Source organism: Balaenoptera borealis (genome assembly GCF_965194805.1).
Source record: "Balaenoptera borealis genome assembly, chromosome: 2".
NCBI lineage: Eukaryota > Metazoa > Chordata > Mammalia > Artiodactyla > Balaenopteridae > Balaenoptera > Balaenoptera borealis.
The window spans coordinates 119,204,750-119,228,026 of NC_138867.1; the positions used below are offsets into that span (position 1 = coordinate 119,204,750).

The 23,277-nt window shown below is 46.6% G+C and overlaps 4 protein-coding genes across 14 annotated transcripts in view; 2 read left to right on the plus strand and 2 right to left on the minus strand.

Annotated features, from left to right (window-relative positions):
• Positions 1 to 5,660, plus strand: part of SLC35A4 (solute carrier family 35 member A4) — a gene marked incomplete at its 5' end in the record, with an annotated part of 20,322 nt that extends 14,662 nt beyond the window's left edge. Inside the window, 2 exons of the mRNA XM_082378683.1 lie at positions 392 to 509; positions 2,558 to 5,660. The remainder of the gene's footprint in view (positions 1 to 391; positions 510 to 2,557) is intronic.
• TMCO6 (transmembrane and coiled-coil domains 6) lies at positions 398 to 21,344 on the plus strand. 9 transcript variants are annotated; one of them, XM_082378667.1, is made up of 12 exons: positions 398 to 509; positions 16,199 to 16,311; positions 17,832 to 17,947; positions 18,054 to 18,237; positions 18,495 to 18,599; positions 18,776 to 18,861; positions 19,094 to 19,210; positions 19,427 to 19,538; positions 19,653 to 19,839; positions 19,983 to 20,077; positions 20,489 to 20,656; positions 20,910 to 21,344. In XM_082378667.1, the coding sequence occupies exons 2-12, from the start codon at positions 16,291 to 16,293 to the stop codon at positions 21,021 to 21,023; spliced, it is 1,305 nt and encodes a 434-aa protein (XP_082234793.1). In that variant the 5' UTR covers positions 398 to 509; positions 16,199 to 16,290; the 3' UTR covers positions 21,024 to 21,344. The 9 variants fall into 9 exon arrangements, with proteins under 9 accessions (XP_082234793.1, XP_082234792.1, XP_082234791.1 ...); XM_082378665.1 differs by lacking the exon at positions 398 to 509 and adding an exon at positions 15,885 to 16,064 and having other exon boundaries at positions 19,776 to 19,839; XM_082378663.1 differs by lacking the exon at positions 398 to 509 and adding an exon at positions 15,886 to 16,064 and having other exon boundaries at positions 19,983 to 20,065.
• CD14 (CD14 molecule) lies at positions 5,955 to 10,949 on the minus strand. Its single transcript, XM_082378680.1, has 2 exons — positions 9,182 to 10,949; positions 5,955 to 9,092 (listed from the first exon to the last, which is right to left on the minus strand). Exons 1-2 carry the CDS (start codon positions 9,182 to 9,184, stop codon positions 7,977 to 7,979), a joined length of 1,119 nt encoding a protein of 372 aa, XP_082234806.1. The 5' UTR covers positions 9,185 to 10,949; the 3' UTR covers positions 5,955 to 7,976.
• Positions 21,345 to 21,423: 79 nt separating the features above from the next.
• NDUFA2 (NADH:ubiquinone oxidoreductase subunit A2) lies at positions 21,424 to 23,229 on the minus strand. Of its 3 annotated transcripts, XM_082378718.1 has the most exons (5): positions 23,071 to 23,229; positions 22,842 to 22,948; positions 22,245 to 22,320; positions 21,711 to 21,752; positions 21,424 to 21,624 (listed from the first exon to the last, which is right to left on the minus strand). In XM_082378718.1, exons 1-5 carry the CDS (start codon positions 23,169 to 23,171, stop codon positions 21,579 to 21,581), a joined length of 372 nt encoding a protein of 123 aa, XP_082234844.1. In that variant the 5' UTR covers positions 23,172 to 23,229; the 3' UTR covers positions 21,424 to 21,578. The 3 variants fall into 3 exon arrangements, with proteins under 3 accessions (XP_082234844.1, XP_082234845.1, XP_082234846.1); XM_082378719.1 differs by lacking the exon at positions 22,245 to 22,320; XM_082378720.1 differs by lacking the exons at positions 21,711 to 21,752; positions 22,245 to 22,320.
• Between the last annotated feature and the right edge of the window lie 48 nt (positions 23,230 to 23,277).

Here is a 23,277-nt window from a genome sequence, read left to right on the forward strand (position 1 = left end):
AGCAAATCCCAGACACCTTATATTTCACATATAGCTATTTCAGTATGTATTTATAAAAGATAACTACCTTTTTAAAAAATGACAGCTTTGTTGAGATATAATTCACATACCATAAAATTCACCCACTTAAAGTGTATTATTCAATGGTTTTTACTAAGTTTGCAGATATGTGTAACTCTTACCACAGTTAATTTTAGAACGTTTCCATCACTTTATAAAGAAACTTGCTTTCCTTTACTATAACCTCCCTAACCCCCACCCTATCCTGACCCTTAAACAACCACTCATCTACTTGCTGCCTCTATAGATTTGCCTATTCTGGACATTTCATATAAGTGGACTCACATAATATGTGTTCTTTTTGTGACTGGCTTTTTTCTTGTTTTTCAAGGTTCATCCATGATGTAGCATGTATCAGTACTTCTTTCCTTTCTGTGGCTGAATAATGTTCCATGTACGATGAAATTACTTCTGTCACCAACTACCCAGAGTTTGGCCAAACTTCACAGGTAAGAGCACAGTTGCAATAAGACTGCCCTAAATTCAGACGCTAGTCTCAAGCTCAGGGGTCCTCACTTTGACTAGCTATCTACACTCCCAGGTATTCCCACTACTCCTGCAGCTTCCATAATTTGCTGGAATGACTTACAGAACCCAGCAAAGCGTTATAGTTACTGTATCTGACACCAATTCTCTAACACTGACTGGGTGTCCTGCATTTCAATCCAATTCTGATACTAATGTCGACTGAAAAAAACATGCACAACCTGTGAGTTGTGAGTTAAGTTTTATTTGGGGTAAAATTAGGACTATAGTCCAGTAGACTGGACTACTAGCATTTCAGACTGCTCTGAGAAGCTGCTCCAAAGAGGTAGGGGGGGAAGTTCAGTATATATGTGATTTTGGTGCAGGGGGAGTACATGCAATCAAGCACATATTTTTTTGCAGGAGGTTTCTGCTAGTCTCGTGAAGGTTACTGCTAGTCACTAGGAGCAGGTGTCACCATGAAGGGCGATTTTAGTGCTTTTCTAGGTACAAGGAGATGCAACAATTGGACTCATAAAATTGTCTCCTGAAAATATGTATCTGAAGACCTTTTTTGCCAGTTTTTCCCAGAGCACAGAGTGCCTCATTCCTCATCTCCACCCTGAACTCCTTTCAGGGGGTGTTGAAGGTCAGCAGTTGCAGCAGCTCATAATTTGATCCTTGTAGAGGTAGATGGCAAGTGCCAATTTGTAGGTGACACTAACTGCCTGTAGTTAGCGCCAGATCCCACAAGTTAAAATGCAAGGTCCTCAAAAAGACCCCTTATTTCAGGTTCCAGCCACAAGTGGGATCCCCAGGTTACTTGTAGTACTGCCTGACTTGGCTACAGATTCCTGGGTTCCCACAACCAACCCTCAGGTTCAATAATTCACTAGAATGACTCACAGAACTCGGGAAAGTGCTCTATTTATGATTACCTTTTTTAAATTTTAAAGCATGCAAGTGAACAATCAGATGAAGAGTTATGTAGGACAAGGTCTGGAAGGGTCCTGAGTGGCAGGAGCTCCTGTTCCTGTGGAGTGAGGGCATGCCGTCCCAGTACATCAATGTGTTCGCCAACCAGGAAGCTCCCTGAGCCTCATTGTCTAGCGTTTTTCGATGAGATTTCTTTCATTATGTAGGCATGATTAATTAAATCATAGGCTATGTGATTGAATTCAACTCCAGCCCTTCAATCTGCATGTTTTTTTCTTTTTTTGACCGTGCTGCGTGGCATGCAAGATCTTAGTTCCATGGCCAGGGATCAAAACTGTGCCCCCTGCAGTGGAAGCACAGAGTCTTAACCACTGGACCGCCAGGGAAGTCCCTGCATGGTTGTTTTTTTCTAGTGAGTAACCTCTTCCATCCTGAAGCTATCGAGGGGCCCTGCCAGAAGTCACTTCATTAGTATAACAGAGAGACTCCTATTGCTCAGGAAATTCCAAAGGTTTTTGAAGCTTTGTGCCAGTAACTGAAGACAAAGACCAGATAAGTTCTTTATTATATCACAAGCCACTCTCTGGTTTTTCACCAAGGATCCCTTATAGCCAAAAGAATCATACCTGTCTGATCATCTACATTTGGTGTACATCTATATAACAGGTAGGGCAATAGTAACAAGATGAATATGCCTAACATCTGGAGGAATCAGTGTGGGGTAGACATAGGAGGCTTGTATTTTCCCATACATTTGACTATCAGTATTGATATTGTAGTCTTACCAACAATGCCAGTGTTATATCTCATTGTGTAGCTGTTACGTGAAAAATAAGAGTAATTAGTTCAGTCCCTCATTATATCTTACGATCAAAATGTCTCCCACGGCAAGGCCACCCAGGTTTGCAGTCTTCTCCTATATCTCATCAGGTTCCAAAGCAAAAGTGGTCTCAGGATTAGATGGTTTCACCCTGAGACATCTGGTATAACTGAACTAAGGGACATACCATCTTTTTCTCTGAGCCCCTTTGAAGCATTAGTGTAATATGGGATTTCCTTCACTGCATAACCTATTTATTCGTTCCTTCACTCTCAGCTTCTGTTCCTCATTCTAAAGTTCATACGGTTTTCAACAAATGCTGAATAGTCAGAACAATCTTATAAGAGAAGAACAAAGTTGGAGGACTCACACTTCCTGATTTCAAAACTTATTGTGAAGCAATAGTAACCAAGACACTGTGGTACTGGCATAAGAACAAACCTAGAGATCAGTGAGAGAGTAGAGCAGTAAGGGTCCAGAAATAAACCCATGTTTCTATGGACAGCTGATTTGACAAGGACATCAAGAACATTCAATGAGGAAAGATTAATCTTTTTAACTAATGGCACTGGGACACCTGGACATCCAGATACAGATGAATGAAGTTGGACCCTTACCTCAGACCATATACAAAAATTAACTCAAATCGATTAATTTCCCAAATTTAAGAGCTAAGACTATAAAACTCATAGAAAATACAGAAATTAATCCTCATGACCTTTAATCTGGCAATGAGTTCTTAGATATGATACCAAAAGCAAGCACAACAGAAGAAAACATGATAAACTGAATTTCATCAAAGTTAAAAACTTTTGTGCATCAAAAGACATTATCAAAAATATGAAAAGACAGCCTACAAAATGGGAAAAAATATTTGCAAATTATACACCTGATGATGATCTAGTATCCAGGATATATAGAGAGCTTCTACAACTCAGCAACAAAAAGACAAACAACTCAAGTAAAAAATGAGAGAAAGACTTGATAGCCATTTCTCCAAAGAAGATACACACAGTGCATAAAAAGATGCTCAACATCATTATACATGAGTGAAATGCAAAAAGACAAACAACAATTAAAAACTAGGAAAAAAATTTGAATAGATAGTTCTCCAAAGAAGCTATACAAATGGCCAACAAGCATGTGAAAAGATGCTCAAAATCCTTGGTCATTAAAGAAATGCAAATCAAAAATGTAATGAGGTACCACTTCTTACTCACTAGTATGGCTCTAATAAAAAGAAAAAACTGTGCTCTGATTCAGTTGATACACACAACTGAAAATATAAACTTTCAGGGCATGTATTGCTTTTTTAAAAATATACATTTATTTATTTGTTTGTTTTTATTTTTGGCTATGTTGGGTCGTCATTGCTGTGCACAAGCTTTCTCTAGTTTTGGCGAGCGGGGTCTACTCTTCCTTGTGTTGGGCGGGCTTCTCATTGCGGTGGCTTCTCTCGTTGTGGAGCATGGGCTCTAGGCGCGCGAGCTTCAGTAATTGTGGCACGCAGGCTCAGTAGTTGTGGCTCACGGGCTGTAGAGGGCAGGGTTAGCAGTTGTGGCGCACAGGCTTAGTTGCTCCGTGGCATGTGGGATCTTCCCAGACCAGGGCTCGAACCCGTGTCCACTGCATTGGCAGGTGGATTCTTAACCACTGCACCACCAGGGAAGTCCAAACCCTCATACATTGTTGATGGGAATGTAATATGGTGCAGCCGCTGTGGAAAAGAGTTTGGAGGTTCTTCAAAACATTAAACATATACTTACCATATGATCCAGCAATACTTCTCCTAGGTATATATGCAAAAGAATTGAAAAGAGGTACATAAACAGATTTGTGTACTAAAATGTTCATAGTAGCATCATTCACAATAGCCAAAAAGTGTCCATCAATAGATGAATGAATAAACAAAATGTAGTTTATACATACAATGGAGTATCATACAGCCATAAAAAGCAATGAAGTACTGACACATGCTACAACATAGATGAACCTTGAAAACATTATACTAAGTTAAATAAGCCAGACACAAATACTGTATGATCCCACTTATATTAAATATCTAGAATAGGCAAATTCATAGAGATAGAAAGTAGATTAGATGTTCCCAGGCTCTAGGGGGAGGGGAAATGGAGAGTATTTGCTTAACGGGTACAGAGTTTCTCTTGGGGTGACAAAAGAATTCTGGAAATTGCGGTGATGGTTGCACAATACTGTGAATGTAATTAATACCACCGTACCTTACACTTAAAAATGGTTAAAATGGCAAATTTTACTATATATATATTTTTTACCAGAATAAAGAGAAAAAATATATATCTTATTCCTGTCTGCATACAATCATGCTGTTTCCCTCATCTTAATGAAGATTATCTTATGAACATAACATCAATCATACTCCATGGTGAAAGACAAAACTTTCTAAGATCAGGAACAAGACAGGGATGCCCACTTTTGTCACTTCTATTTAACATAGTACTAGAAATCCTAGCCAAAGAAGTTAGGCAGGAAAAAGAAACAAAAGACATCCAAACTGGAAAGGAAGAAGTAAAATTATCTTTGTTCACAGATGACATGATCTTATATGTAGAAAATCCTGAAGTTTCCACACAAAAAAACCTGTTAGAACTGATAAACAAATTCAGCAAAGTTGAAGCATACAAAACCAACAAACAAAATCCAGTGAGTTTTGTAAAAAAATAAACAGAAACCTCAATTAAATAGAGTTGGGAGAGCAGAAGGGACTGCTTCATGCCCTGAGACCTTAGGAGAGCCCAACAGGAAGAAGAAAGACTCCTTTTTTACTGGCGAGGAGCCCTCCCACCTTCCTTTTCCTCTGTATAAAAGTGTTCTCCTACCTTTGCCATACAGAAACTTGCATGTATTGATAGCTCGCCGTGGTTGCAGACCCCTGAATTGCAATTCTCTGCTGATCCCAAAGAAACCTGTCTTTGCAGAACTATCTGACAGTCTATTTGTTTCAGTTCAGCAGTTTCTATACACTAACAATGAACAGTCTGGAAACGAAATTAAGAAAAACAATTCCATTTACAATAGCATCAAAAAATAAAATAAAGTACTTAGAAATTAACTGAAGAGATGAAAGATGTACAATGAAAACTACAAAAATTGCTGAAAGAATTAAAGAAGACACAAGTAAATGGAAAATCATCCCATGTTCATGGATTGGAAGACAATATTATTAGGATATCAACACTCCCCAAGGCAAGCTACAGAATTAATTAAATCCCTGTCGAAATCTAATGGCATGTTTTGCAGAAATAGAAAAATCCATCCTAAGATTCATATGGAATCTCAAGAGACCCCAAAGAGCCAAAACAATCTTGAAAAAAAGAATAAAATTGGAGATCTCACACTTCCTGGTTTCATAACCTATTATAAACCTACAGTAACCACAACAGTGTGGTACTGACATAAAAACGGATATATGGACCAATAGAATTGAATAGAGAGCCCAGAAATAAAACCTCACATATATGGTCAAATGATTTTCGACAAGGGTGCCAAGACCATTCAATGTCTTTTCAAAAAATGGTATTGGAAAAACTGTCTATCCACATGCAAAACTGTTGGGAGGCAGAGATATTGAATAATATCCACCGAACTGAGAAAGAACTTTGAGACCAAAAACAAAGCAGGCAACTCCATAAAGTGCAATTTTGAAGTTTATTGTGGGTACTGACACACAGCCATATTATATAATGCGTATTGTGAACTTACCTACAGCTAGGATCCAGAGGCATTCACAGCTGCGCTCTGCGAAGGGGATACCTTGGATTTAAAGGGGCCAAAGCGAAAAACAGAATTTGACTACCAAGTAAGACGCACATCTGCATCCAAGGGAACCGGGGCTTCTTCCTCCTGGGGGGTCTCATGACCATTAACCATCTGTGTCAACAAAAGGCATTCTTCCAGTTTTCGTATCACATGAAGGCAAGAGTAAAAGTTGTTAGGAAAGTAATCTGGCTTGGGTGCACTCCTTGTGAGTAGACTAAAGCTCAGTTGTGCAGAAAGGGGAGGGGCAAGACTGTGGGCCTAAGATGGAGCTGACAAAAATGGAGTCAGTGTGGTTCAGCCACGTAGATTGGCAGTTTATTTAGCTGTCCCTATGACTCTTTGAGCCCATGGTCTGATAACCTGTGTAACTCTCCCATCAATGTTAATTTGCATTCTCCGTTCCTTTCTGTGTGGTTCTGGACACTGGAGGGAGGCAGGCTGGAGGGCTATGTTTCCATGCCTCCTCCCACTCCTCTTGAGGTCCCCCTCGAGGCAGATACCTAGATCTCTGCTGGGTGTGGCTGCCTCCTTGATGTAATGAAGAAGGAACCCTTAGAAGGAACAGTACTTCTTGGCTGATGTCCTGGGTCGCTGAGATAATGTGGTTCAGAGGACGTATACTATTAATTGCCCTGTGCAGGGGTCCGAGAAGCTGTGAAGGGTCTAAGGTGTTATCCTGTTTGCAAATCAAAGAACGATTATACACACATATACTAACATAGTCACAAGATCTCTGGTTCAGAGACAGGCTGTTAAATGACAGCATCTTGTATCAGTTCCCCAACCCCAAACTGCCGCAGACCAGCTGCAGAAAGCTAGAAGTTCCTGGCGGTGAGGGGTAAGGAACTGAAAAGCACCAGTATGGGATCAGAAGGGCCAAGACAACTGATGGTTGCAAGGCAAGTTTATTCAAAGAGCATGAATGTATATATAGGTTTAGTACGGAACGAATAGCAGACAATAAATCAGTAAACCTTGTTTTCCACATAATTCTGTCGCCACTGTCTATGCGTTAGCATGCTTTATGGGCCATTCTCTGGAGGTACAGACTTCCCCCTTAGGGCAGCACGTCCTTCTTCTGGGGAACAACCAGGGGCTCTTAGATCCAGAGCAGGCACCTGGAACGAAACTGGCCGCAAGCCATTTTCCTTTTTTACGCTCAATACCGCAGCGTCAGGAGTGCATACCAAGAAAGAGACAAGCAGTTCTCCGGAAAGCAGAAAGCTGAATAAGCTTACAGCTTGGGGGCCACCACACCAAACTCCCCATTACATGACACAGTGAAAGCCAATGTACCTGTGTGTGCAGAGGGGCTGTACGCTACAGGAGAGGAACCCTGAAATTATAAAACTCAGAGCTTATGTAGAACAAGTGGCATAGCTGTCTCTCCTCACTGGGGGTTGGAGGAAAAAAAGAGAGTGAGAATAAGCAAATGGCTCTGGGTTTTATTACCTTGGAAAGGGAGAAGCTGACTCTTGGAAAATGCACCAGAGAGGAAACATTCTGTATCCTCCTAGGTATGTTTACCATTCAAACATCCTTTAACACAGGTGCCAGTAAACTGTTCAGAAAGCCCGCATTGGGCAGAAACCCTTGGTTCTCCCACACAGCCCTAGACAGGCGACTTTTCCCTGCCCTTTCTGCCCCAGTAGTTCTTTTCTAAGGAAGGGCAGGTATGGTTTCTAGGGAGTTAGGATGAAGAAAGTTTAAGTATAATGGATTCGCTATCCAGCAATGTGCCCAGTAAACGTCTGTTGAGTGAATGACACGGACCCGCTGTTTAAGATTTTAATGAAGATGGGGCAGAGGGTTGGTTGGTTGAGATGTCCTGACGAGGCTCTCCCAGAGCCAGGGCAATCTGAGCCAATTCATTCCCCCCCCCCCCCTCCCCTGGGCCTTAGGCAAAGGCCCCGGCTCCCTGAAGCAGTGCCAGGGCTCCTGACACCCCCATGGTCAAGGCGGAACGCGCACAGACTGGGACCACGCCAGAGCTCTTCAGGTCTTCTTGGTGATTGAGGGCTCCAGCGTCCAGAAAGGGATTCCCGTCCAGTGTCAGGTTATTTACCTCGGGCAGCTCGTCTGGCCGCGGCGCCCTGCTTAGCCTGTTGCAGCTGAGATCAAGCACGCTGAGCTTGGGCGGCAGTCCTTTAGGCACTTGCTCCAGCCCCGCGAACGACAAGCTGAGAGAGCTCAGTGAGCTGGGCCAGACACACGAGGTAGCGCCCGGGGCGGTGGCGCGCAGCGAGTTGTGGCTGAGGTCCAGGCGGTGGGGTTGCACGCTCGCCGCCGCCAGCGCAGCGCACACGCTGCTGAGCGTCTCCATCCCCGCGTTGCGTAGCGCTAGACCTTGGAGGGCCGGGAACTTGTGCGGACAGAGAGCCGCAATCAGCCCGCGCTCGCCGAGTCCAGGATTGTCAGACAGGTCTAGGTTGGTGAGGGCCTGGAAGGTGGGGAGCTGTGCGCAGGCAAAGGCAAGCGAGTGTGCTTGCGCGATGTTCAGTACCCTGAGACCAGGCTTGAGCCACTGCTGCAGTTCGCCGAGCCAGGCACCTCCTGTTGCCCACGACACGTTACGGAGACTGAGGGTGGAGAGCGCAGGCCCAGTGGCTTCCAGAGGCGGCGGCGGCATCGGGCCGGTTACCTCCAGGTCCTCAAGCGTCAGTTCCTTGAGGCGGGAGTAACCGAGCGCACGCAGAAGGGCGACCAGAAGCAGAGCAGGAACCTGGGCAGCGCCCAACGTGAGCCGCCGCATTCGCAGAGCCTTGATTGTGTCAGCGTACTGCTTCGGGTCGGCGTCGGCGCTCTTTAGAAACTGTTCCAGGCTGCGGCCGCCGCCACGGATCTCCACCTCGACAGCAGCCACACACTGAAAGGCGCTAGACCAGTCAGGCTTCGGATCCGTGAAGTTGCAGACGCAGCGGAAATCTTCTTCGTCCAGCTCGCAGGGCTCTAGTGTGGCCGCAGACACACGCAGCAGTGGCAGCAATAGCAGCAGCAGACAGGGCACGCACACCTGCGGAGACAGCGGAGGTCAGGGCGGATCCTGCCGGTCCCTAAGGTTCCCCGAGTAGCCCTCCTTCGGCCCTAAGAGCATACACTCACCATGGTCGATAGGTCCTCAGAACCTCTGCCTCTCCGCCGGGCTCTGGGATGGGCTGTGGCTTCTTTCCTTTACAGCGGCTCTTGTCGGCTTCCAGGCTCCACAAACCTATCTGTCCTTACTCTTTGGCAGCCTCTGAAAGTTTATGTAACCCTGGGATGTCACTCCGTTCCCTCCTCTTTGAACCCTGTCACTCCCCACTTTTCTTCCTCCTAACCACCCCATCCGCTGTCCTTCTGGGAAATTTTGCAGTGAATGATGTTGCCAGGAGAGGAGCCACAACGGGAAGTATTTTGCAAGGTGTCTAGGGCCCTCTGCCTCAGGCAGTGCCCTGATGACTCAGGTGCCCCCAGCCTTGTCTGGGATGGGGAAAGGAAGATCCCCAGTGCCTCAGGCCAGGACTCTTAAGTCCCCTGCCTATAGCCCAGTGACTCAACCCGGGTCGTTTCCTTAACATTTCCCTAGTCTTGGTAGTTACTGTTAACCTCCTGTCACCCAAGTCCAACTCCCTGAATATCCTCAGGTATTTAACTGCGTATTTTGTGGAAGAGACTGCAGACTTCATCTATTGACTCCAAGGGCTAGAATTAGGTTCAAGAGAAGGAAGTTGGTCTGAGGAACAGCTCCCCCCGCCCTCCTTTTTTTTGTTTTTTGCTGACTTGTTCTTTAAATTTGTTTATTAAGAAATAATAGCTTTTTTTTTTTTTTGGCCGCACGACATGTGGCATCTTAGTTCCCCGACCAGGGATCAAACCCGTGCCCCCTGCATTGGAAGAGCAGAATCTTAACCACTGGACCGCCAGGGAAGTCCCCTCACAATTTTTTAAAGTGATAGCTTTCTTAAAAGTAGAGAAGTCTATGTGTTTAACAGAGACACATTGGCCAAGTCCCTCGCTCTCTTAGTTTCCACTTCCCCGCCCTGAAATTTGAGAAATGAAATATTCCTAAATATAATTTTTCCACTTGTACCTAGCTCTCTCCTGCCCTTTCCCCAGCACAATTCCTATACCCTAGGAATGAAAAGCTGGACCTATATTGAATGAGGATTAATTAGTAACTCACCTGCTTTGTCAAGAAAAAAAAGCAAGTGTCCCAGAGGGTGGGGAATTGTTACCAAACCAGGTTTGTTTGCCCAACAGGCAGTAAGCCAAACACTGAGACGCTTTGGTTTGTAGCAGAGAAAGGGTTTATTCACAAGGCATCTAAGTGAGGAGCAGGGAGAACAAGTCTCAGATTCACCTCCCTGAAGGCAAGGGGCTTGGGATATTTATGGGTGAAGGGTATAGGGTGGTTGGAGGTACTGGGGAAGGCGATTGGGGACAGGAAAAAGGTGAGGTAATCAGTATTCTGCTCAGGTGTATCTGAGTTACATGCTTCTTCATGGGATGCATGTTCAGAAAGTGGTGGCATTAGCATGATCTGAGGGTGAAGTTTTGGCCTTCTGATGTCAAAAGGCCATCCATCCAACACTCGCACAGGCCCAGTTGGAGGGTCAGTGGTTCCAAGCAGTCTTAATCAGCTGGAACACGACCTGGCAAGAGCTGACTCTAAGTTCCTGAAAATCAACTTAAGGAACTGTTACTATAGCAACCCATTTGTCAGAGGTGTTATCCACAGAGGGGCAGTTAAAGGAGTCTTGTGACATATTGTGTAAGCTACATGAGGGTATGTAATTTGCAGGAACAATTAAGGCAAGCTTGATCGGTGAAGGCGGTTTACATGATATTATTTATTAAGCAAGTTACAGTTCAAGGGATCTAATTGATGACTGCCCTCAATTTTAGAAGGGCTATGCTTTTAAAACAGCCCTCACAAGTCTGAACTTCTGGATTTCTGGGCAAAGAGCTACATGAAAAACATTTGAATTTTCACTTCCCTTTTTCCAGAAGTAGCCACATCTGTCAACAATCCAAACAAGGAAGCCCCATCGGACCACACTGCTCCCTGTGTGTCCTGTTGGGCATGTTCTAATACCCTAAGCCATGCCTAAAGGCCAGACCATGTCACTGGGACATCTCTGAGGACCAAGATATGAGTATAGTTCAGTGTGAAATACACTGACTCTGCAGTCAGTCTGCAGTCAGACAAAAAGGCTTGGAATCCCAGCTCTATGGCTAAGGTTGTAACAACAGCCCTTCATTGTTATTTTCTTCATCAGAGTCTCTGCATTCAGAAGACTCAGGCCACTGAAGCCTGGCTCCTCAGGAAATTCCATCACCTTAACAACAAGAACCTACTGTATAGCACAGGAACTATATTCAGTATCTTATAATAACCTATAATGGAAAAGAATCTGAAAAAGAATATATATATCTATCAGGTTGGCCAAAAAGTGCCTTCAGTTTTTAAATAAAAATAAAAGACACATTTTTTCATTTTCACCAAGAACTTTATTGAACAACATATTCACCCTTTTGTTACACTACCTTCTGCCATTTTTCAGGGAACTTCATAATTCTATCTTCCCAAAACTTTTTATCTTTTTGAGCAAAGGACTGTTCCAGGTGTCTTTTACAGTCCTCCAGGGAACTGAAATTTTTTCCATTAAGAGAATTTTGTAAAGACCGAAATTAATGGAAATCCAAAGGTGAATGTGTGGTGAATATGGTGGATGAATCAGAACTTCCCAGCCAAGCTGTAACAGTTTTTGTCTGGTCATCAAACAAACATGCGGTCTTGTTTTATCCTCATGGAAGATTATGCGTTTTCTGTTGACTAGTTCCAGGCGCTTTTTGTCGAGTGTTGCTTTCAGTTGGTCTAATTGGGAGCAGTACTTGTTGGAATTCATCGTTTGGTTTTCTGGAAGGAGCTCATAATAGAGGACTCCCTTCCAATCCCACCATATATGCAACATCACCTTCTTTGGATGAAGACCGGCCTTTGGTGTGATTGGTGGTGGTTCATTTCACTTGCCCCACGATCTCTTCCATTCCACGTTGTTGTACAGTATCTGTAAACCCACCTAACATGATTCAAAATGGAGTAACACCTGTCAAGGGCACCTATTAAGTCTCTTTCAGACACCCGAGACCTGGAAAATTACTGAAGACTGCAAGTCTATTCTCCAAAAAAACACATCCTATAGACACACAGCCAACCCCGGTACTGCTGTGGACCAGAATAGACATGAACCCACCTCCTTTTCCTGCACCTTGCCCTTTGAAGCCCAATAAAAGATTCAAACCCCACGCTTTGGGGCCAGTGCCACCCTATGTGTCTGGCCCCTTTCCTCCCTTGGAAAGTGGAGGAGTAAAAACTTTCTTTTCTTCCCTGGTTAATATTTCTGTGAATTCTTTCACAACCCGCGTTGGCTCACCTAACAGTGTCCACTTTTCATCGCCCGTCACAATTTGTTTTAAAAACGGAACGTTTTCATTACGTTTAAGTAGAGAATCGCGTGCGGAAATATGGTCAAGAAGTTTCTTCCCCCCCCCCCCCCCCCCCCGCGCTACTTATGTGGAACCCAAACATCAAAGTGATTAACATAACCAAGCTGGTGCAAATGATTTTCAACGCTTGAGTTGGGTATTTTGAGTATGTCGGCTATCTCCCGCGTGGTATAACGTTGATTGTTTTTAATTAATGTCTCGATTTGATCGCTATCAACTTCAACTGGTCTACCCGACTCTGGAGCATCGTCCAGTGAGAAATCTCCAGCATGAAACTTCGCACACCACTTTTGACATGTTCAATCAGTCACAGCACCTTCTCCATACACTGCTCAAATCTTTTTTTTGCGTTTTGGTTGCGTTTTTACCTTTCTTAAAATAATAAAGTATAATATGCCGAAAATGTTGCTTTTTTCCTTCCATCTTCAATATTAAAATGGCTACACAAAAATTCACCAATTTCGATAACTCTTTTTTAAAATGCATGCTGATATGCCAGCTGTCACATACAATCTAACAAAATCGCTTTGAAGGAAGTTAAAGACAACTAAGTGCTACTAGAGCCATCTTACGGAAATAAACGAACGAACCTTTTGCCAACCCAATATATATATATTACACAACATTGTAAGTTAACTATACTTCAATTTTTAAAAAATGGTTAAAAAAATTCCATCACCTTAGGGGAGACACTCTGGATGAAGGGTCCAAGCTAAGAGGGGCAGTAATGTTTCTGCAAAGGTCCCCAACTCACACCTTGATTCAAAAAATATCTATTGTTTGTCTAAACCAAGTGCCAGCGCTAATACCAAGCCCTGGGATGCTGATGTGACCATCACATGGTTCCTCAAGTACTCTAGTAGGTGCGGGAGGCAAATGCAGATGCAGAACTACAGTCCATAGTAAAGAGGACTCTTACAGAGGAGACAAGGACTTGGGGGAGCTCTAGAGAAAGGAACAGCTAGCCTTGTAGTAGAGAGAACATGAGGCTGTTTCTTACAGGACTAACAGAGTTGCCAGGCAGATAAGTGCAAAAAACAAAAACAACAAACAAACAAACACCCCAAATAAAAAACAATTTGGGCAGCTGTAACTGTTTGAGCAGACACTCTGGGCAGAGCATAGATTTTTCCTGGGGACTTGCCTTAGCTTCCCAACCAGGAGAAAGAAGTAGGTGTTAGAAGCCAGCCTGCCGCATGAGGAAGGGGACAAGACCCAGATCCTATCCCCAGCCAGAGCATGGTGCATTAATAAATGGTGCTCAGGGAATTCCTTGGTGGTCCAGTGGTTAGGGCTCTGTGCTCCCACTGCAAGGGGCACGGGTTCGATCCCTGGTGGGGGAATTAAGATTCCTCAAGCTGCACAGCCAAAATTAAAAAAAATAATAATAATAAAGTTAAATAAATAAATGGTGCTCAATAAATGGCTGTCCAGAGGCTTGATGGATGCTGGACCTGGAGAGAAGATATGGAGAACAGGATGATGGTCTGCAGATATTTAACTAGATGTTTTGTGGAAGAAATCAAAGACTTCACCGATTGACTCCAAGAGGTGGAACTAAATTAAAGGGAAGGAAATGGGTTTGAAGAACAGTTCCCATTCCTGGATTTGTTCTTACTTGCACATTTGTCTAAGTAGTAGCTTTCTAAAGATTAGAGGCCTCAGTAAGAATTCTTTTTAACTTTTTTTTGACCGCACAGCTTGAAGGATCTTTGTTCCCCCAAGAGGGATTGAACGCGGGCCCTTGGCAGTGAAAGCGTGGAGTCCTAACCCCTGGACCGCCAGGGAATTCCCTCAATAAAAGTTCTTAAGTGCTACCAGGACTCTACTCTCTTGGAGCTGTGAAGGCGGTTTGGGAGGAGACAACGTCAAACAGTTACACTGTAACTTAATGTTAGCTGTGAAAAGGGTTATGAAGGAGAAGCGTACGGTGCTATATGCTCTCATAACGGGGGCACTGGTCCAGTAGTTCTGAGTAGGGGACACTGGAGATCTCGAGGACAGTGTTAAATAAGGGAAGAGTGCTGGTTGTAGTGAGGGTGGGGTGGCAGAGACAGGGCTCTAGGCAGTGGAACAGCCTGTGCAAAAGCCCAGAAGAGAAAAAGTGCAGGGCTTATTCAGGGAACAAAGATTCTAGGAGAGATGAGTATGGTAAGGCTAGAGAGGTATGCAGGGATTAGACCATATAGGGCTTAGTTGGCCACAATTCAGATTTTGAGGGTATGGAACACAGTTTTTGTTTGTTTGGCTGCGGCGGGCGGCTTGCGGGATCTAGTTCTCCGACCACGTATTGAACCTGGGGCCATGGCAGTGAAAGTACCGAGTCCTAACCACTGGAAGCCAGGGAATTCCCTGGAGCACGGTTTTTAATTCACCAGTTTCCCCAGTACCTACTAGATTAGTGGCTCTCAAAATTTGACGAAAGAACTACTTTATCCTGAAAATAATTCACTTTTTTAAAGTATTTTTAAAATTTTTATTTATTTAATAAATTTATTTTTGGCTGCGTTGGGCTTTCGTTGCTGTGCACGGGCTTTCTCTAGTTGCAGCGAGCAGGGGCTACTCTTTGTTGCGGTGCGCGGGCTTCTCATTGCAGTGGCTTCTCTTGTTGCGGAGCATGAGCTCTAGGTGCGCAGGCTTCAGTAGCTGTGGCACGTGGGCTCAGTAGTTGTGCCTCTCTGCCTCTAGAGCGCAGGCTCAGTAGTTGTGGTGCACGGGCTTTGTTGCTCCCTGGCATGTGGGATCTTCCTGGCCCAGGGCTCGAATCCGTGTCGCCTGCATTGGCAGGCGGATTCTTAACCACTGCGCCAACAGGGAAGCCCTTGCGGTTCACTTTTATTCAGAACAGTGACACATAATTGAATTTGTTTCCTTTTTCTCACCTGAAAAATGAGGATAATTGTCATGGCGAACATTCAATAAGGTAATGCACTTACAGGGGTTAGCCAGCTTTCATCACTGAGAGCCGTGTTATTGGTGAAATGGAGTTCGACATCTTCCTAGAACTCGGGGTAGTTTTGAATGTTCATTTAGAATCTGTTAGGGATGGGGAGGTTGTGTTTGCTGAGTGGAAGGTGACGCTAGGGGCCTGGGGCTGTCCGAGTCGAGGTTGAGTTACTTCCTTTACTTAGATCGGAAGCCGAGAAGCCGGAGGCCACGGGGAGGGGCAGCTATCTGGAATTCGCTCATCTAGAGATCCCACTCCTCTAACCTTCGCTTCGCTCCGCTCCGCCCCGCCCCGTCCCGCCCGTGGTCGCTTCCCGTAGTTCCGCCCCGCCTTCTCTTCACTTCATGTCCCGCCCACTGGCACCTCCCCTTCCGCCCTGCGCTGCGGCTGCGCAGTCCGTACCATGTTCTAGACGGCTGGGCCCTGTGGCGTGCTCTGTGGTGCAGGTTTACTCCCGTTCCACCATGTGGAGCCGACAGCGGGGCGGCCTCAAGCCGTTACGCTGCGGGGTGGAGCAGCTACGGTGCCGCCGGCGGGAGCGGGAGGCAGGTGCGGGCGGGCGAGGGAACACGGGAGGATGAGGGTATGGCGGTCGGAGTAGGGGTGAGGAGGCTTCCAGGGTTGGAGATGGGTTCTGGGTCCTGGGTGCCCCTCCCATGATCAAGCGGCTCCTTTGCTCCCAGCACTGCGGAAGGCACGGAGAGAGCAGCAGCTGGTCAGCAAGAGGCTGCTGAGAGACGAAGCCTTGGAGGAAGCCGAGGAGGGATGTGTGGCCATGATCTTCGGGGAAGCCGAGGTGAGGGGGCAGGGTGCTTGGTGAGATCCACACCAGGTAGCGGCAAATACCTTCTCTTGTACTCGAGGTCCGCCCCCAGACCTGAACGCGGTCCCTTCAACACCTCCTTCCGTCTAGTGGGCCAAGCCGGCAACCAGGGAATCATCCTCGACAACTCTATCCCTCATCCCCACATCAATACATCAAGTCTTAGCCCCCCCCCCCTTTTTTTTTACCTCCTAAAGAGCTGTGGAGTCTTTTAAATGGCGTTGCCATCACGATCGCCACCACCCTCTTCTCTGAATACTTAACAGCAGCCGCCTAACAGGTCATCTGCAGAAATTTTGCCTCCTCAAGTTAATTCTATGTACATCAGTCAGATGCGTCTTTTAAAAACACAGAGACCAAAATCCTTCCTGTGATCTACACAGTCCAGCATGGTCTAACCTCTGCTACTTCCAACCTTATCAGTTCACTCATTTCAGCCAAATTGTCCTCTTTTCAGTTCTTGGAACAATATACCAGGCTCTTTCCTGTCTCAAGGCCTTTGCATTTGCTGCATCTAAAGTGGGTCTGCAGAGTATTAATCATACTAATTGTTTGCTTGTTACCGTTTCTCCAACTAGACTTTAAATCCACAGGAACCTGGACCTTATCTTATTTGTCATCATTGAAAACTCAGATGCCTATACAGTATCTGGCATATAGTAGATGCTCAGTATTTATGGAATAAGTGAACGAAAGAATTTCTTTCAGCTCATTTATTCATTCAGCAAGCATTGGGCATCCCCTGTTTATATTATGTTTACATATATAGTTTACAAAGCACTTATACCTAGGTTATATCATTTATTCATTGTGTGCTTACTTTATACCAAGGCACCTATGCTGGGTACTGAGGTACAGAAAGATGAAAAGAGAGTCCCTTTCTTTGATGTGTTCACAACCCATTGAAGGAGTCAGATGTGCTCCTACCTGTCATGAAGGAAACATGAGGCACAATAGAAACCCCTGAGTCTTCCAAAGGGAACCAGAAAGAGCTAACTTCCCAGAGGCAGTGAGAGCAGAAATCTAAAGGAAGTGGAGGACCTGGGGAGTGTATCCCAGGCAGAAAGAATAGATTATGTGAAAGCTTGGAAGCATTAAAAAACACGTCATGTGATGTGCAGTGTTGTTGCAGTGTCAGTTGCATGGGGAGAATCGCTAGAGGGATAGGTTATGTCAGGCTGAGAGGTTTAAATGTTATCCTTGAAATAACACAGTAAAAAGGCAGAGTAGATGTTATGCCCATTTTTCAGGTAAGAAACTGGGGTTTAGTCCCCTGTAGCGTAAGTGGCAGGGCTTGTATTAAACCCAGTTCTGATTCCCTCTTCTGTCCACTGTACTGCAAGGTTGGTACTGGCCATATTAGTGTGAATGACGAGTTCTAGAGATAGTGCCATATTGAAGGGCTCACAGCTGAAGTGGGCAGAGCAGAACTCATGCCTTGCTTTCTGGCAACTATGTGTTGCCATCTCTCTTCTCCCTGCCCTGGGCTCCAGATCCAGCAGTTCCTGCGGTTAGCCCAGCGGGGGACAGAGGAAAAGGAGAGAGAGGGGGCTCTGGTCAGCCTTCGGCGAGGCTTGCAGCGCCCTGAGACGCAACAGACCTTCATCAGGTCAGTGTGGGTGGTGTGAGTGTGTGGCTGGGGCTCTGAGGGGTGGACAGGAGTGTGGGGGGGATGGGCCACTGGCTGAGCAGGGCTCTGGTGCTCACTCATGTAGGCTGGAGGGCAGCATTCGGACCCTAGTCGGGCTCCTGACCAGCAACCAGGCCCTGCTGCAGCTTGAGGCGGCTCGGTGCCTTCATGAGCTCTCTCACTCTGAGCAGTCTGCAGTAGTTGAGGCCTGCCTGCCAGCCACTTCCTACCTTCTCACCTACCTCTCCGGTCACAGCTCAGACTTTATAGTAAGCCCTGCCCTTTCCTACCTTGTTCTTGGTTGGATTTAAAAATTGTGCTTTTGGGTCCAGTTTGAGCTGGCAGGTAGGCAAAAGAGGAAAACCTGTTTCTCCTGATGCCCCCAGCCATACACACACCCATCATCTCCCATTCCCCTGTGCCCACATCCTCAAGGACAGGTATGCTCCAGCTTCCCCACTCCCACCCCTACCGCACCCCGGCCTGAGACAGGCCAAGCCCAGTGCTTTTGTTGTCCCGCTCTCAGGAGCTCTGTCTGTATACACTGGGTAACCTGATTGTGGAGAGTGAGGCTGTGAGAAGGCAGCTCCTGCCACAGGGCATTGTTCCAGCCTTGGCTGCCTGCATCCAGGTAAGTGTCCACCTCCTTGCTTCCTCTCTGGGCACCCCTCCCCTCACGTCTCTCCACATGCCCCACCTGCTTTGGGTAGGCAGCTCCAGCCTCTGCCCTGTGCTAAGGGGTTGAAAGTCTCAGGAAATCTTATGGCCTAGGTTCCAGAGTCAGATCCCTACTCTGTCTGCTTCTAGTCTCCCCATCTGACTGTGCTGGAAGCTCTTGGATATGCCTTGTCCCAGCTTCTGCAGGCTAAGGAAGCTCCAGAGAAGATCATCCCGTAAGTAAAACTGAGTCTCCAGATGTGTAGGCAGGTGTGACCTACTTGGTAGTGTAGCCCCTGATGCCTGATCGAGTCTTGTTTCCAAAGCTGTTGCACATTTCAACTCCATGTGCCTGACTGGGAAGAGCTTTGGGTTTGGACGCTTTCCCACCTGCTCTCAGGGTTTGGGAAGAGTGACTGGCATCTTGCCTTCTGTGGTTCCTACTCACAGCTCTGCTTCTACTGACAGCTCTGTCCTGGGCTCCACTCTCCCCCAACATATGCTGCAGCTGTTGCAACCTGGCCCAAAGCTGAACCTTGGAGTAGCTGTGGAGTTTGCCTGGTGTCTTCACTACATCATCTGCAGGTAATAGGCCAATTGGGAAAGTGCCACAAACCTCCCCTGGGGCTTCCTTCCATGACACTCAGGTTTTTGAACTTTGGTTTCTGGAATTGTTGTGGTGAGTTTTCTTTGTTCTATGGTCCTCTCTTCTTGGAGCTCAGGAAACCTACAGACCTAGGCCATTTGCCACCTTAAAGGTAGGATTGACCGAGTAGTGACTACTTGCTTCCTATTGCCCAGCCAGGTCAACAATGCCCTGCTCATCACCCAGGGCGCTCTGTCCACCCTGGGGCTGCTGCTGTTGGACTTGGCTGGGGCTGTCCAGAGAACTGAGGATGCAGGACTGGAGCTGGTAGGTGACGAGGACAGGTCAACATCTGGGTGACCTTTCTTTTTACTCAGCTCCTGCTCCAGTGTGCAGGTTGCCTCTTCCTTCTTAAACCTGAACCCTAACTCGTCTTTGCAGCTGGCATGCCCTGTGCTTCGGTGTCTAAGCAACTTGCTAACAGAGGCAGCAGCAGAGGCTGTGGGAGGGCAACTGCAGCTCCGAGATGAGCGTGTCGTGGCAGCCTTATTTATCCTTCTGCAGTTCCTCCTCCAGAAACAGCCCAGCCTGCTTCCTGAGGGCCTCTGGCTCCTTAACAACCTCACTGGTAAGCACCATAATCTGCCTAGGCCTGGACCTTTAGATACTGGGAATAATTCCTCATGGCCTGGGCTGAGGTGGGTAGGATTGGGAGTGGGTTGGTTTCATGCCCCAGTTGGAGGAACTTCACCCTGACATTTTCCCTTCCAGCAAACAGTCCTAGTTTCTGCACCTCCCTGCTCTCCCTGGATCTGATTGAGCCCCTCTTGCACTTGTTGTCTGTATCTAATGTGGTGAGCGTGTTGGTAGGTATTGGGGTCACTTGAGCCCAAGGTCTGGTGGCCAAAGTGTAAACAGTGGGAGCAGCCCTGAGCCCTCATAAGTACCCTTAGCTGAGAGCTGGCAGGTGGTGTGGTATGGATGGCTTCAGGGCCAGACCATCAGTCATAATCCAGACAGTCTAGGTGTGAGTCCCTAAACTGTAATTTACTAGTAACTAACCTTGGGCAAATCAACTAACCACCTTAAGCTTCAGTTTCCTCATTTATAATTGGGAATAGTAATCCTACCTGAGGGTGGCTGAGGGGATTACAGAATATGCATATAAAAGTGCTTGGCACAGTGCCTGGGCATGTGGTCAGCATTCCATAGAAGCTATGGTTAAAATCTTTGGTTTTCATCGTTTGTGGGGACTGTGTACATGTATCTGTCTGCAGGTGCTCACGGTTCTGTGCAACGTTGCTGAGAAAGGTCCTGCTTACTGTCAGCGTCTATGGCCAGGGCCCCTGCTTTCCTCCTTGCTGGACATGTTGGCCTTCTCTGACACTGAAGTAGTAGGCCAGAGTTTGGAGCTGCTGCAACTGCTGTTCCTCTATCAGCCAGGGGTGGGTTTCTGGCCTTAGTCCCCAATCCTTCTGTTCTGAAGCCTCTGGTCTCACCATGGCCCCTTTCCTTCCAGTCTTAACTATAGTCATTTCTCTGGGCCTGGCTAGCCTATGTGGGCTCCAGTTCCGAACTTCCATACTCTTGTTGGGAATGCATTCTTCCAAGAAGAGGTGGGCTAACCCATAAGACTGTGGTAATTGCGTGTTAGGACTGAGGGACCCAGTGTTGAATCCTTTTCTTCCCTGCTCTCAGGCTGCCCAGGCCTTCTTGCAGCAGTCAGGGCTGCAGGCCCTACAAAGGCATGAGGAGGTGGCACAGCTCCAGGATCGTGTGCATGCTCTCCAGCAGACGGCTCTTCATGGGTGACTTGACTTCTCAAAGTCATGTACTCCACTCCCCATCTCCCCCACTCCCCATCTTCCTGGCCCACAGAGCCCCTTTGGGAGGTTTAGAACCATAATGACGTCATGCCCTCTGCTCCCACATCTAAGCCTAAGCCAAGATCTCTGGATCCCAGCTTCTCCAGTTTTACCCAGCAGTGTCCAGGCGGGAGGACCAGAGGGAACTCAGTGTGGCCTACTTAATCTGGGTCCATAGAATCTCATTTTTTCTTGTCCTTTCTCTTTTTTTTTTGCTTCAGCAGCTGGTGGCTTTTGATGGGACGGAATAAAATAAGTTTTATTTTTATATTCAACTGCTTTGCCTCATTTGATTGCACAATAAGGGGTAGTTGGTGGAATGAGAAACAGAACATCCTGAGACAGCATTTTCAGCACAAGCTTTATAAAGAACAGAAGAACACGTTTCTCCACATTGTACTCAGTCCAGCAGAGCTCAGGCTCTGGGGCTCTTGCTCTTAATCCTCAGTGGAGGCTTCAGGCTTTGCCACTTAGCACATTCTCCAGGGCTCTGGTTACCTGATCAGCACTGAAGTTGTTCAGAGAGACATTCTTCTCTTGGCCAAATGCTGAAGAGAGAGGGATGTGATTAAGTATCCACTCTGCACTGTACGGGCTACCAAAGTATAATAAAAGGTCTCTGTCTTCAACTTACAGTCTTGGTAGGATAGGAAGGGCAGTAGCATTTCGGCTGATTCTGGGCAGTCATAATGGGAAGGAAAGTGTTTCAGGGACGTTTTAAGGGGCATGGTAGGCATTTATTATTAACCATTGTGAGCAGTGTATTACATGAGCCTGCGTTTTAATGGTGCCCATTCAATGGCTCCCATTGTTCCTCTAAACTAAAGTTATTTGTGTCCATCTCCTTCTCTAGTCTACTGGCTTTTGGAAAGAAAACCTTTGTTCCTCCTCCAAACAACGTTTAGTGCATGGCATACTGCAGTTGTCCACTGTTATAACGGATCTGCCTTGGGTGTGACTCCCTGCCGTCCCCCAGACATTCCTAGGGCGAGGTTTAGTTAAAAGCCGTGATTAAAAATACCATTATTCAGTAAGTATAAATATTTATTGTGTGTCCCTATGTGTCAGGCAACATGACAGTAATTTTCAAATTGTAAAGTGACACATAGGTAATATATTAATAAGTATGTGGTAAAATTAAATAGGGTAAAGGGACAATGTTACATACCTGGCCAGGGAATGCCTTTTTGAGGAGGCTGAATTATAACAAAGAGCCAGCCATGGAAGTCTGGCAGAAGTGCAGTCTGGGAAGGGGGAACAGATGTAGAAGCTCAACCCTGTTATACATCCTAGCTGAATAACCAAAGAATCCACCCCTCATATTAATTAAGGTTAAATGAGATTTAGGCAGGAAAGCACTCAGCACAGGGCCTAGCCGTAAGTGCTCAACACAGTCATTATTTTAGGTTTTTACTATTGAGATTCTCACACTCTACCTGGACCGGCACTGACCACACAATTTGGAAGGACCTACATTGATGGACTGGACCAGCATCCCTTCTCCCCTATCTGAAGCCTGTTCTGAATTACAAAAACGACAGCTCCTGATCTCTATGCAGGACAGGGCCCGCCTCCACATAGATGTTACTGGGACACAAAGCATCCTGTAACCCTGCGAATGTATATTTCCTTATCTGCAACGAGGTCAACAGCAAGTCCGAATTCAGTCCCTGTACAGGTTTCTGTGTGACCTTGGGCGGCCCTTTCTCTTCTCGAACCCTTGTTACTCCACCGGGGTCTCAGGCCCCCGGCGTCCTGTGCTCACCGTAGCGGGCCCATAGCTTGGGCTGCACATCGGAGCACTCGCGGATTAGGATGGGCAGGTGGGGGTTCGCCTTCTTCAGCTCCACATAGCGTTTCTCGATGAAGTCCCTGCAGGGCCGGAGAGAGCACCGTGCGTGCGCTGTGGGCGCAGGCCTCCTCAAACACCCGGGAGGTCGAGGTCGTGACCCCGGCGCCCCGAAGCCCGCCCGCCTCACCGGGCCGCGCCTCACCTGACTCCCTGGCTTCCGGGCGAGCGCTGGCATAAGTGGATACGAATCTCACGGAGGCCCAATGTGGCACGGATCCCCCGACTCGCTGCGGCAGCCGCCATCTGAGCTAGTACCAAATCATCCGCCCTAGACCTTCCGGCCAAGTGATCCTATCAGACCAGCCGCGGACGCTCCAGCCCCGGGATAGGTTGGCTGACGTAAGGGGCG